At 40.6% G+C, this 14,551-nt stretch overlaps 1 protein-coding gene across 1 annotated transcript; it reads right to left on the reverse strand.

Moving 5' to 3' along the window:
• Positions 1-626: 626 nt before the first annotated feature.
• On the reverse strand, positions 627-11,596 carry LOC115374122 (lysosomal-associated transmembrane protein 4B). The gene is made up of 7 exons (XM_030072884.1): positions 11,321-11,596; positions 10,235-10,346; positions 7,922-7,995; positions 7,337-7,459; positions 7,001-7,099; positions 5,640-5,735; positions 627-1,936 (listed from the first exon to the last, which is right to left on the reverse strand). Exons 1-7 carry the CDS (start codon positions 11,414-11,416, stop codon positions 1,856-1,858), a joined length of 681 nt encoding a protein of 226 aa, XP_029928744.1. The 5' UTR covers positions 11,417-11,596; the 3' UTR covers positions 627-1,855.
• Between the last annotated feature and the right edge of the window lie 2,955 nt (positions 11,597-14,551).

Genomic DNA, 14,551 nt, shown 5'->3' on the forward strand with positions numbered 1-14,551 from the left:
AAGAAAATATCAAAATGAAAGCTGGCTCATGGGTTTAAAGGATTAATTCTGTAGTCTTTCCTCAAAGAGAAATAAACAGCTCCTGTTCATGTGTTCTGTCCTGTAATCGCCTCAGATCAGAGTGCCGTGGATCTTAGCTGTGAAAGAGGTGTATTGTAATTTTATGAGTGATGTTTGGCTGACCTGTCCGTTTCCCCGGTCAAAGAACAGTTGAGCAGTGGTTTATGGAAAAAGCTTGTATTCAGCCATCATAACTCGTTTCACCATGGAAGTCACCCACAATGAAGACACTTATTCACAGTAACCCCGTAACATCAGGGACCAAACAGTTTCCAAGGTCCTATCCGCTGTTTAGGCTGGGGATACAGCGGTGGCAGAGTTAGCGCCAACAGCAGCAACAATCGGGAACATTTTCTTCCTGAATGGTTTATTGATAAGTGGGTACAGTCTTAGGTTTCATGAATAGTAAATCGAATATACCTGGACTTGGTCCTAAAACGTTCCACATCTTTAAACTCCTAATTTATCACAAAACAAGGTATGAAATGGTCGCTGAGACACATACTCAAGTTTGTGAGGTCACACTGAAGGCACCACACATCCAAAATGAAACACAAACAAAAGTCTGTTGGTTAAATTTGATTTTAATAGACAAATAAAGATCACATTTTTGTCCTCTTCATACAGCGGCAGACTTGTTTGAATTTTGTGTCCTTGGAGGACATTTTGTGTCCGGGGAGCAGCTTGCCAATAATTGCATCTGGTGGAAGAGACTCCTTTGTTTACACAGACCAGCTCCCATTGGCTTAATTGAAAAAACACAACCAGAGTCCACATTTATTAAGCTCCTCAGAGTAGAGATGGTCTGGCCTACTTGAGTGACTCATTCAGAGTGCCTGCAAAGTCAAAACTGATGGTAGATCAGTGCTACTTCTGTGCTGTCAAGAAGACAAACAGCAGGCCAGGACTTTTCTCCTCAGTCAGTACAAACAGAGACAAAATCACATTCAAAAGTTATGAAAATCAACCTTTAAAATTCAGTCCAACACAACTCAACACTCCTGCAGTTCATAACACAAAACGATTACTTCCACAATTTGAATTAATTAGTAGAAGAAGGTGATATGTACGATATATGTTGCTCTTGGATCATGTCAGAATTCAGGCAGAGGCATTTCTTTGGAATACTTCCAGTCAAGGTGACGCATCATTCGGTAAGGTGCACCCCATCAGAAAGAGAGTTATAAAGGCAATCCAACCCTGATCACGAGCAGAGACAAAACAAATAGAAAACACCTGACACTCTTCACTCCTTATTGTGAGCAACAGGATCGTCTTTTTAACCTTTTTTTTTTGCATTTGTGGATAAGCAAGTATGTCTATTATAGGTAAGACTCACAAAATACTATTACAGGTACACACAGAGCTTAAATAGCAATATTAAAAATATATATATATATATAATCTATCACACCACTTTCCTATATGCTTTCCCATTGCCTTTCACCCAAATGCATAAAAATGCATTTAATTTCCTGGATTACATCATTAAAACAGGAGATTAGTGCAAACCAACAAACTTCACTGAAACAGCATTTTAAAAACAGTAGCATAACAGAAACAGAGTAGGTCTATGGAACAGTTACAGGAAGACTACTATATGAGTCGATCGATAAATAACACAGGAAGGGATGGGAGGTCACGGCGGTGGTGTGTGTGTGGATGTGAGTAAATACGTGTGTGAATGTGTGAATGCATGTGTGCAGCTTCCAATATATCCATGAATATACTGTGTGCTGGAGAGGCAGTGTGGTGCATACATTTTGCTGGGGATTTATTAGCATCCTGATTGTTTTCATGCTGTGGCGGTGGTGTAGGGTGGAGGAGCCTGCTTGGGAAGGACAGCCACACTGTCATCATACGGAGGCAGCAGCACCTGCACGTGAAGATAAGGGAGAGGGGAAATGCGGTCAAACATTAGCATGAGTGCTTCTATTGTTCGCCTGCACAAGATAACAGCCATAATTCAGCACCAATAACGGGGCTGCACCATATCGACAAATAAACCTACTGCACTTATTTTGCCAAATACTGCAATTGTGATAAAAATGGCAACACAGAATTTTCAATACTTTCAGCAAAGAGGAAATCTCTTTAATAAAAACTGGGATGTTGGTGCTTGAGATTTTTCTGCTGGAATATGATAAGCTTTTTTTTTTTTTTGCAATGTGTAATGTAATTTAAAGGCCAGAAATTAGGTTCAGCACTGGAATACCATATCCATGTTAAGCCCTCAACCTTCAAATACATGTCCCAAATCAAAAACATTGCAATAATAATAACAGGGTTATGATAGAGCTTTCATCTTTTTTCTGTCTGTGGAAGTTCATGTAGAAGTACCTTAAATATTATGTAAGCATTGGCACATTTCCAAACTGAAAAATTGCAAGGCCATAAACTGCACAACCACAATCAATACAAAGTGAAATATTTAAAATGCCATTGAAACCTTTATAAATTCCTAAAGTTGACTAGATATGTTATGATTATGCAATGTGTTGAATGGGAAAATCCAGCAGAGGGCGAATGCCCCGAATATTGACAATACTGTGCCAACTGACAAAAACAACGCAGATGTTGCTGTCCAGATCTAGTTTTCAAGCTGCACATAGATTTATGTAACCACAGAAGGTAGATTCACTCAGAAAGCTCTTTCATCTTTTATTGTTCAACCTGAACTTCAAGTGTAAAGTGTTGGGTGCAGCTAAATTGTGCTAATGGCGGTCCATCTGCAGCACAGATAAGCTGCAGCTCCTGCTGTAAAAGACGTCTCTTGTGAGTGTCCTGTTTCTCAATAGATGGACGACCTTGATTTGAAGCCCAGCGGTGTACATGAGGAAGCATTACTGTAAAACTGCAGGATACTCTCAAAGATCTGAGGGGTCTGTTTTTCAGCAGGGAGGTTTCTTCTCCTAAAAGAGGCAGCTTTTCTACAGAAAACAAACTTTCAGACGTTTCTCCATCATACTAACACCTAGTGTTTCCTGTAATTGGCCCATTGACGCCTACCATTCACATCGATTCAGCTCTAGACTCACGTACTGTGGAGGGTCATTTCATTCTTGAATTACATCAAAGTTTTCCAGACCACATTTTCTTGTGAGGGCAAATTTGACTCTTGAAGAAACCTTGTGATTTGCTACAATGTATGAATCTCTGGGCTTCTTTCTGTCTCTCTCTTTTTCCTCAGGGAATCAACATGAAAGCAAGAAAAGCTGGTTTTGCTGTTGACAACATGGCAGACAAACTGTAGACCTTCTCCGTGGTTCTGCTGACTACACAGACAATGTCTTTAACCTGAGTCACTCGCATTTCAAAAACAATGAGCCATTGAAGGTCCACCTTGCTCACTCAGAGAACTCCTCAGCCTTCTTGTGTTGCTCACTTGTACTGTTATACAGTACATCGCCGAGCGCTTGAAAATGTGAGTAGGCGGTACAAGAGTTTGGGAGTGTTTTCAAAGTCCAACGGGTGAGTTTTTGTTCCAAAACAGTACAGACCAGAACGTTTTGAAAGCTAAACAATCTCATCACCTGGACAAGTAATTTTTGACTCACTGGTATTAACAAGCAGGCCTGGATGATAATCATCTCAAATTTTGGATATTGTAATATTGTGATGGTATGAGTAGTGTTTTTCCCTGATTTTAAAGGCTGCACTACAGTAAAGGAATACAATTTTTTAACTTAAGAGACAGTTCCAGCTGTTCTATTGTTTTCCTCTACTTGTATTGTCATCATAGCCACATAACAAATAACTGTTTATCAAAAATATCTTCAATAACCCTATCACATTGCCACAGATAAGATATATTATGTTCATTTTGTGTTAAGGGACAGTATAAGTGTTTCTTATTGCCCTGATAATGTCAAATAGTGTGCTCCACCAACTTGAATATCCATGTGGGTGTGAGCAAATTTTGAGGAAATTTTATCATATGGAATGGGTTAAACATGTGCACCACTGGCCTGACCACAGTATAACTAACGCATAGCCATGCAAACGGGTGCTTAAAACCGCAAAGCTGCCCCAGTGGTGTGTGGGTCTGTTTAGTGGGCTAATTGAATATGCACTAAGTGAGAAAGCATACTCGTAGTGGTGAGCTGAGCTTATAGGAAATACAGGGGCCACTGGATTTCTGGCACGTTCCACTAATGATGTCAGTGGTTTGGAGAGCGGCCCTCTGTTTCTGTCTTTACTGCTCAGGTGTTTTACACATCATCAATCTGGGGAAGTCACACTCCATTTTTCAAATCCCATGCATGCATCATGCGGGTGAACATAGAGTGGGTAAAGCTGTTGAGACTAGTGAATTGTTTCAAATAATGAGGAACGCTACACTCAAAGGAGTCTTCATTCGCAGATGGAACACAGGTTTCTCTACACGCTCGTGAAACTCGGCATACTGCACATATGAGCCTTCAGGGATGCCTGCTATTAAAGTCTCCTCAAATGTTCATGCACTTTATAATGCCACGCTAAGACCCAAAACATCCTATTAACATTCTAGTTTTCTCACAGCTCGAGTGCTCTGTGTTTCCCGGCCTCTCGTGTTTCAGCAGCCTCACTTTTCCCTCTCCAGGTCTGCTGGAGTGTGAGTGTTGTATCAAGTGTGTGGGCAGTGGGGGAAGCAGCGTTCAGGTGGCCAGACCTGGGCAACAGGACACCAACAGGAGACCCAGACACACCAAGAGAGTGCTTACTTACTGTACACCCACTGAGGCTGAGCCATGATTTTAATGGCTTTGCCAGCTTGGAGCCTCATCTACCTGTCCAAGTCCATCCATCCATTCATGCTCGATTGTCTAAAAGTACGAGCTACAACAGCCCTGCTTTATGCTTCCCTCCTCCCCCAGCATGATGACTTTACAGAGGCAAGGCTGGCCTGACAGCAGGAAGCCTACGCATGCAATAAAAACGTGAATCGTGGCCTGGATTGAGTAAGGAAATCGCTTTTCCACTGGACTCATTTGTTTTGCTGCCCTTGGAAGTGGGCTGAAGCAGCATATCAGGATTACATATTGGTTTATGGTATATCTCTATCTAGATGACATCAAGGATGTTTTAAACACACACCATATCTGTTCATTTTATATAGCTTAACCTCTCTGTTTAATTAATTTCTCTTGGACTGTAAATCATGTCATAGAGATTTCACAGAATATGCCAGTTCTAAACTTTACATTTTAATCTGCTCTGGTAACGCTTCTCTCACAGTTAACAGTGGAAAAGAGTATTTGCACAGCTGTGTTTCGCCCTTGAGGAATGTTTAAATTATTACTGCTGAAGTGAAAGTGCCAAAAAGTTTGTTGAGATTTGTAGAGAGGTGTTTGCAACAGCTCATTGGAAAATGTGATTTGCATCCACACAGGTGGCCTGCTGGGGAAAAAGTGTTGGTAGACGCACCCTCCTTTTATTTAAACTATTTTTGTGTAATTGCAGTGTGACATTTCAGGAAACTTTGAACAGCTAAATTTGAGCACACATTCAGTGTAACACCATCGTTTTTCCAGGCTCTTCTGTTTGAACCATGGTGTTAAAGTGAAAGGTGAAAATAGAGATCAGTCGAGGTGACTTACTGTGGTGTCATTGGTCGTAACATAGAGGAGAATTTCAGCCGTGCTTCGTCCACTCACATATCTGTAGCAGTTCCACACACATGCTATCAGATAAGCCTGCAATTATATAGATAGAAAACAAAACAGATCAGATCAGTCATATTTTCTGAAGTGACACATTTACGGCCTGTGGTAAAAAAGAAGACACTATTTTCAAGCACAAGTTCCTGTTGTTTTCTGTCATCCAGGAATCATCTGGCTGTCAGCAGGCAGCTTGCTACTGGAGCTCCCAGGCCAAACACAACACCATCTGCTACAGCAATCCAGTGTGCACGAGACAAACCTGGACTGAGCTCTCTCACTCGACCTCAGCCCCGTTCAGAAGCCACTTCAGCGCTCTGACGCCTTCAGTTATTTTATTAGTCTCCACAGGGAATGTCAATTTACCTCCCAGTCAATTGCAGATGATGTTGATACTGTGATAATAATACTCAGTGAGCCAGCTGCATTACTCCATCATTCAGAACCCAGTCAGCGCACTACTACTGTTCGAAACATGTACTTTTACAGCAGTACAGCATGTCATTTTTAACTATTTGACAATAAGAACAATAAAAAAACATAAACAAAAACAAAAACTGAGGATTTGTCTTATAATTTCAACCATAGATAAGGATTCAGAAAATAAAAACATGTGGTTGACAACAGCGTTGCATCAACATATCTGACAGGCTCCTAACACACCCAACATATCTGAACGCAAACATCATCCATCCCTCCTAGTGTTTCCTTGATCATAGGTGAGCCAAAGAACTTTTCACAGCAGCAAAAACAGGACGACATATTGCAGACACAAACTGCTGCTAGGCACCTCTCACAGTGATTTTATGATGGTTTGTTTTTTCCAGCAGTGTGGTACAGCCAGGAGCGACAAAACGAACTTAGCATCAATAGCTCCCTTTCTGTTAGCAGCAATCACATATCATTTTTATTGGAAAGCCACTGCTGCAAGACACACCACTCAGGCCAGGAACCTCTAAAAAGCATGTAAAGGAAAATCCCAGGAGCTGCCGTGAAAACAAACAGCAGAACAACCCTGTTTTTTAGTACAATGACATTTTTTCATCTTTGATAGTTTTTATGGGCTGCGTCGCTCAGAATTACATGCAGCAAATCCATTTCCATCCCTCCTAAGTCATCGCAAAGCCACTTCTGGACAGTAAGGTATATGGAAACTCACTAGCACCTGTCACAAACGTCCGCAATATGTCTTTTCCACTATAAGAAAATAAAGCACCCATATGAGCCTCGCAGCCTTGCAAAGAACAGTAAGTGGTATTGTGCAAGAGACAAAACATAAAAGCAGGAGAAGAGGAGTTTACCTTGAAGCCAAGAATACAGCTGATGAAGAGCAGCACGATGAAGACCAAGCACACATTACTGAGAGAGGCAATCTCCTCTTTGTAAGGGAAGTTTTCTGGCTGGATAGGAGTCAACAAAACAACAACCAGTGAGCAACAGGACATTTATTTGAGGGTGAGGGAAATAGTCCATTCACAAAGCATTGAAAGTTGCAGGCACATTAGCACTGATTAATGGAAGTCAAAAGACAATAGTCACTAATAAACAATATTAATATAATAATTAATATTAATAATTGACAATATTAATTAATACACTATTACATTCTTGTGGGGAAAATACAATAGGCCTCTTACCAGCTGCTGCAAGTAATCCTGTATGGTGTTGGGGTAAACCACAATGCTGACGGCAACCAGTGTGTTCAGTGCAAAGTCAAATATTTGGTAGCAGAAAAAAGGGATGATCCAGGCGGCATGCAGCTGAAAGAGTGACATTTATGTTAGAGATGAATTCTAATTAAAGCGGTCCGAAAAGGGCGACAGCTTCATCTGAGAGCAGAGAACCAAGCTGAGCTCTTCAGGCCAACATGGTGAACACAAATTAGACATCAAAGTGGGTCATAGGAAGATTAAGGTGTGTCTGAAATAAGCACACAGGAGGAACGGCATTTTAGTGGTACATTATGATATCGAAGATTTGGCAAATAGATACAATGTAAGTTTGGCTTGATAAAATACTGTGGAGTGGTGAGCTGGTAGCAGCCTTTGTACCATGACTGGGAATATCACAACAAAAAATATTTTGATGACTGCCTTTCCACAATTTTCCATTCGCATGGAGACAAGGTATTGTGTAAGTGTATTTATTACTGTTAATGCAAGTAAAATCATACCTGGTGCTGAACAGTACTAAACATATATACAGCAAAATATTTAATTTACCTTGTATGCGCCGTAAGTTGCCATCCCACATATTAGTATCATCAGCAGGGAGATTGCTGAGGCAATGCACATATCTGGAACAGAGAGAGTGGTGTGGGTATCAACAGCAGCTACAGTGGTTTATACTCTCATACCTTGTTTCATCTTTCAGTGTTAGTTACTGTAAGGTTGTAATTTCCAAATAATTCTTGTAAATGATAGTCTACCAGAATTGGGATTAATTTCTAACATCAGCTCTATATAAGAGAACAAATCACTCTTGCATGGGCCCATCCCACCCTCTTGCACTACTGGAAAAAAAAATTCAGACAAACATCTGTCCATTCTACAGTTCAACTACAATGCCAGTAAATCACATTTACAATATATTTTAAACTGTCTTAATCAGAACTGTCTTAATCAGTGTCCATTATATGAATGTTTTATGGGCTGGATGAGTAAGCCCTTTGGGAAGACAGCTTGTGAAGCAGGTGGAGATGGCACTACAAAACTAACAAAGATTTTATTTCAACAACCAAAGACAGCACCAAAAGGGAAAACACTCATCCAGTTGGGGAATTAAGCCTCAAAAATGTAATTTCTAGTTGAAAATGTTGCAAAAAGAGGAAGCCAAGACATTAAGATAACATTTCAGCCCATTTGAAATGTCAATAAACAACACATGCTTTGTTATTTGGCAACACAAGATGGCCTAAAATCGCCCTCAGTTGATCGTCAGCTTTAGTGCTCAGTGAAATCAGCGTTGTAATTCCAACACATATGGAGCGGCAGAAGTTCAAGCAGTCAAAAACTGCACAACAACTGTCACTCCAGTCTGTTGTTTGTTCAGATCCCACACAATAAATAAAGCAGACTGCAGTGCTCTTGTCCCTGAAAGCACCAGAGGCCTGCTTCAGTCACATCGTCCTGAGTGTGTGCGTATAATGCAGGGGTGGCAGCAGCTGGCCAGACCTGCACCGAGGGATAACACAGCTAAATAATCCCCTGGAACTGGGACAACACAGTCACTTCCAATCAGAGGTGACCAGCAACATATGCTGTAGTCCAGCTCCAGTCTGACCGCCCCACTACAGACCTGGCTGATTAGGAAGGGCTTTCAAACACCCAGTCAGGATGGACATCAGGCATGCGACATCTGTGGCTTTGGGTGTTTGACTTTGCTCACATGGAGATTAAAAGAAATACTGACTCCTTCTCAACTGATGGAAGGTGTAGGCTGTATGTGTGTGTGTCCTGTCGTCTAGACAAACTTGGTGAGGTCGCTCAGATCAGTGGTTTTCAAAGTGGTGTCTGAAGAGCCCCAGGAGTCCCTGAGGGGCTTCAGGGGCCCTCAGCAAAATGAAGAACAGTTCAGTTCAACTGTAATTCACAAGAAATTATTACGGCAAAAAAAGTATGAGCAACTATTTTAACATGATGTTTCAATCTCACCACTTTTAATCTGTTTGTCAGTGTTTGAGTGTGGCATTTAGGCACGAGAAATGTGACAAGTATATTCAATTATAATTATATACTGTATGTATAAATTATAGCATTTAATAACTATAAATGTAGCTGTCTGGTAGTTCTTTAAGTATTCTTTTTATTGATTTTCTGGTCATTTTCTTTGCTTTTCACCAGCAATTAAACTATTATATTATTTTGTAATATTATTATCTTCTTATGATTTTTAAAAATATTCTTCACTCATTTTTAATTTTTTGCTCATTTGCTTACTGCTTTTCTCACTGTGTTTTTGACAGATTTCTCAGGTTTCAAAAAGCCAAACAATTTAACACAAACCAAAACATTTTTTTTTTTTTTTCACATCAAGGCTCCTAGAACAAAGACATTTCAAATGGGGGTCTGTGGCTTAATGAAAGCTACCTTGGGAGTCCAGAATATGAAAAAAAATTGAAAACCCCCGCCTTCGATAACACAATAAATCATCCCATAAATCAGCTGACAGCGCACCTACAATCCTGTTTGAACCTGGAATCCCACAAATGAAGAGATTAAGCCATTTGCCATGATTAATCAATTTAGTCTAAGGTAGAGTTTTAACACCGAGGCCAGTGACTTTGAACTTTCATTTTCTTGCATGACTTTGAGATTCAAACAGCTCGGGCTGCTACACAAAGGTGTCTGGGAAAAGCCATGGAGGGACATTTGAAAGCATAATGGGGTTACTAGACTATTAAAGCCAAGTGTGCACTCCACTATAAGCCTATTTGCTGTAATGTGCACAGCCCCTGTAGGCCACTGGCATCCATATAACCCTGCCAGGCTACTAATGTGACGTTTACTGTTCTGCTGGCCCTCTGGACTACTTACTGGCGTCATCCATGACGTCCAGGTCATTAGCCAACTCAGCGCTGGTCAGGTGGTACTGCTCGGGATCACTGAGCGCCGTGAGCAGGATGAGCAACACCACGGCATTGATGAGCTTAAGGACAGAAGACATATGGAGAGATAAAGGAAGCAAAACAGACAGGCAGGGAGGAAGAGGCGATGTGGACAATTCCGTTCTCCTGATGTGTGCTCTGAATCTGCCACCAAATGCATTCAGCTTCACCCGTTGTAGAGGAAAAAGGAAATACATGATATTCACTTTGTAAAGCCCTTATGTTTTAAGACTGATCATTAAATCGTATCTTGAAGAGGGTAAAGAGATTACACATCTAAATGAAGCTCTTCAGTCCAGACGCATGCACATTTGTTTTGGCCTAGCAGGCTTAGCTCATTATGCAGATGACTCATTCATCCCTATTGATCAGGCGAATGTAATGGAAAATTCTCTACAGTCAATAGGCTGGCTGACACAAAACCTGCTACCTGAAGAGGCCGGGTGCTAATTTATTCATAGGAACTGGACAGAAGCTGTTTTCCACAGGTGGTGTTTGGTTAAGTTAACCCTCTCCTGGATGCTTGGCTTTGATAGAAAGATGCATTCAACAACACTGGCATTCAATTTATAGTGAGTTAATAGTAAATAATGAAGATTAAATCCATATCAGTGCAAAAGCAAAGCACTTTCTATTTATTTCCTCCATTATCCTGAATACCCCTATTCATTTTAAGAATATTTACTTTATTTACACTATTAATGTGAGATGTAGCAGAGCCTAAAACCCATTAAAAAATACTTTTTTAGTTTAGTATCAAACAAATGTAAATCCTATAAGGACGTAGTGCTCTGAGAGAAAAATAACATAACACTCCTTAAAGTAGATGTGACTTGGGTGTGTATGGTGCCTGGAGGTCATAGTTTACCCAATTCATTATTTATGGCTACATCACTGATATGGTACAATCATGAATACAGTATAAAATCCTTCATGATGGAGGGCATAAATCTCCCTGGATGACATTGTGTTGTGTGATGGATGCTGTGAGTGACAGGCGATAGGCGGTGCTCACCATGTACCAGACCCCCAGGATGATGGTTCCTGTGCGGACATGGTAGCACAGACAGCAGCTTGTGGAGTACCAGCGGTCCCACGGGGAGAGCATCATCTCGGAAAACCGGCCCGCTTCTCACAGCGACGCTTTCATGGAGGGAAAAAAAAACAATCTGTTGGTCTTTATAATGAATAGATCCGATGTCCAAGACAGCCCCGCTGAGCGTCGGTCCCCTCTGGTGAATATCCACCACTAACCTGTCCGATATCACCGTCAGCGGCTCAGCGGACCTGCGGCAAGCGCGCCTGAAGATGATTTGACTGACTTCCGGCGGCGCGTTTCAAAATAAAACCATTTAAATTTACAGTAGGCATACACAACCGGCATTTTCTTCAGCATTTATTTATCATGGTTTGATCAATAAATCAGTTTGCCAACCAATAGGTATTTTATTACAGTTTTGCTATTGGCCAATCAGTGTCCTCTGTCACCAATATACTCCAATGATAGGATGCAGCCTGTTTGAATCAACGTGTATGGCATAAGGGATTTAAACAGGCCTTTTTGTCTATGGGAAGACTGGTTGTAGCATATTATACCTCATAGTGCAAATGCTATTTTGGAGACTTTTCCAAAGCTAAACAAACCAACAAATAAAATGGGAGTTTTTTTGTTTGTTTGTTTGTTTTTTATTATGATAATTGTCAAGCTGAAATATGTTGTATATTGACTCAAAACCCCTACAACTAGTGAAAAAAAAAAAAAAAAAAAAAGAGTTCATACTGGCCTCCGAAAAACTATATTTGTGTTGGCCAGATATGAATAATGTCAGAGGCGGTCCTGGCTAGTTTTGCACCCTGGGCGAACCGTCCCCCACCCCCACCACATCAGGCCTATCATTTGTTAACATCCTATAAACTAAGAATAACACACTAGAAATTACTCATAAAGCTATATCACATATAGCTTACAAAATGTCATGTCAGTGTATAGGAAGTTATTTAAGTTACCATAGACCCACGTATAGCAAAAAAAAATTAAAAATTCCACAGTCAGGACGTATTGTTTACCAAATCCACAGACTAACAGGCCAATGTGAACTTGCACTTGTTGTGTTGCAAACACAAACTAGCCTATGGGTGAAATTAATTCCATGACACGATGCCTAAAATTCTAATAGTTGCTAGTTCAGCAAAACTAAAAACCAAAAAAAAAACAAAAAAAAACAAACTTCTGTGGCTAAGTGGCAACATATTAGCAAGAGGCTAATAAATAGGGTATAGGCTACTGTTTCATTACATGCACAATTAACGTCACGCATAGAGACTTGCATACCTTTATCTTTTGAACATTTCTCCTCTTCTTCTCTCCTTCTCTTTCTGAACTGGGCACCTGATGTTTTTTTTTTTGGCCTTTTGTCCATGATACTCCATTGACTTTTTGTTGTTGTTGTTGTTGTTTGGCATTTTCACATAACCCAATAAATTACATGTAGCTATAAGGGGTCTATATTAATTTTATGAATGAAATACAATTTATTTGGAAGCAGCAGTTTGTGTTGTTTGGCCTGGGATCTTTCATATCAGAGGTTAGTCTATCCCCCGCCCCCCGCCCCCCTCCCCTTTGCTTTTCCTGAGACTCACAACCTGCACACAGCCTCTGCAGTCGCAAGTTGATCCCCCGCGCCCCCCTCCCCCTTGCCTTTTCTTCTGACACACACGACCTGTATACATGACTCTCAGCAGCAAGTTGACGTGATAGTAAGGGCGCCTTAGCGTCCACTGCACCAACTTGACATGGAAATGAGCGATATTAGTCTAGAAACGATTTTTTTTTTTTTTTTTTTTTTGCGGACGCACTTTTTTTTTTTTTTTTGGACGGCGCTTGTGCGCCCCCAAGTAGATTGCGCCCTGGGCGGTTGCCCACATTGCCCATAGCAAAAACCGTCCCTGAATAATGTAATGAACAATGAACTCCGTTTCCGAACGTGAAAGGTCATATATATATATATATATATATATATATATATATATATATATATATATATATTTTTTTTTTTTTTTTTTTTTTTTACAAAGGACTCTGAAACCGACAGGTAACAAAAATAAGATGTTGAAATCGAGTTCATGTGGTCCTCTCTAGCCTAAATCAGTTTACTGTTCTGTTCATTTCGGTTTTCCCCGTGAGAAAATAAGTTCACGTTTTAATTTTGGAGATGAAATCGCGTTGCTTCCGGTTTTGGACTGTGTAAAGCTGTGAGCTTGACTGAGCTCGTTAAGCGCAGTGGTTAACTCGGTGGAAGTGAGAAAGGCGGCAGCATGTGACCGGCTGAAGAGGATTATCCGCCGTGATGTAACCCGTCACTTCCAGAAAGCTGTAATCAAACACAGATTACATGACAAGTGCATATACAGTAGAAACACCACTGTAACGCTCCTCCAGTAGTCAATAATGATCTTCCAGTGACCGCATCACACTTGGTGCTAGTTTACTTCCTATGGTTAACACTATAAAAGTCCAAGTTTCCTTACAAGGTCTTCTTTATGAGGACTTTGTGATACTGAACTGGTTTTTACCTACAGAGGCATCCCTATCATGTTCCTATTGTGACACAGCTCTGTTAACTTATGTGTGCTTCTTTAAAGTTTACAGTTACTATTGCTTTATTTGTCCAGGGGAGCAGCCTGCAGGACGAATGACCCAAAATGTCCAGAAAAGCTGTTTGCAGTGCAGGATGATGGTGAAAATATCTAAACTATTGCCCCATTCTGTCTCATTAATCATGAGACAGTAGTGGGTTGCTGACCCAGAAACTGAGTGTGCTACATCTCCAATATAACATCGTTGAAGTGGAAAAAAGCCAAATGTAGAAAAAAAAAAACAGGCCTTTATTTAGTCTTTTTACATATGGCTTTAGCTTTTCTTTTATTACAAAGAGGTTTTACAAAAGGGTTCGAAGACGTTTGAATCAACCACAGGTGGACGATGATGATGATGATGAAGTCAATGACACTGCAATGGTACATCTAAGGCCAGAGGCTCCCGGGTGGTTCTGGCCACAAAGTCGTCACACAGAGTAAAAAGTAAAGAGCAAGGAAACGACTTCTCTCAATACACACAGCAGAACAACATCAGGCAAGGGACATACCGGATGGATTCAGTCAGGTGAAATGTTCATAGCAGATACAGAGAAATGCAAAAAGTACAGAACAGACAGGGTTCCCCTTTTATGCACATAACAATGCTCAT

The sequence above is a fragment of the Myripristis murdjan genome, chromosome 16, assembly GCF_902150065.1.
Source record: "Myripristis murdjan chromosome 16, fMyrMur1.1, whole genome shotgun sequence".
In the NCBI taxonomy this organism is placed as follows: domain Eukaryota; kingdom Metazoa; phylum Chordata; class Actinopteri; order Holocentriformes; family Holocentridae; genus Myripristis; species Myripristis murdjan.

Bases quoted from the DNA above. Each gene is read 5' to 3' on its own strand.
- LOC115374122 (XM_030072884.1), bottom strand. From the start codon at position 11,416: ATGATGCTCTCCCCGTGGGACCGCTGGTACTCCACAAGCTGCTGTCTG. The intron at 5,736-7,000 runs GTAAACTCCTCT...ATATAATTGCAG, and splicing joins GCTGTATTCTTGGCTTCAAG to GCTTATCTGATAGCATGTGT. The intron at 1,937-5,639 runs GTAAGTCACCTC...CTTCACGTGCAG, and splicing joins TTACGACCAATGACACCACA to GTGCTGCTGCCTCCGTATGA.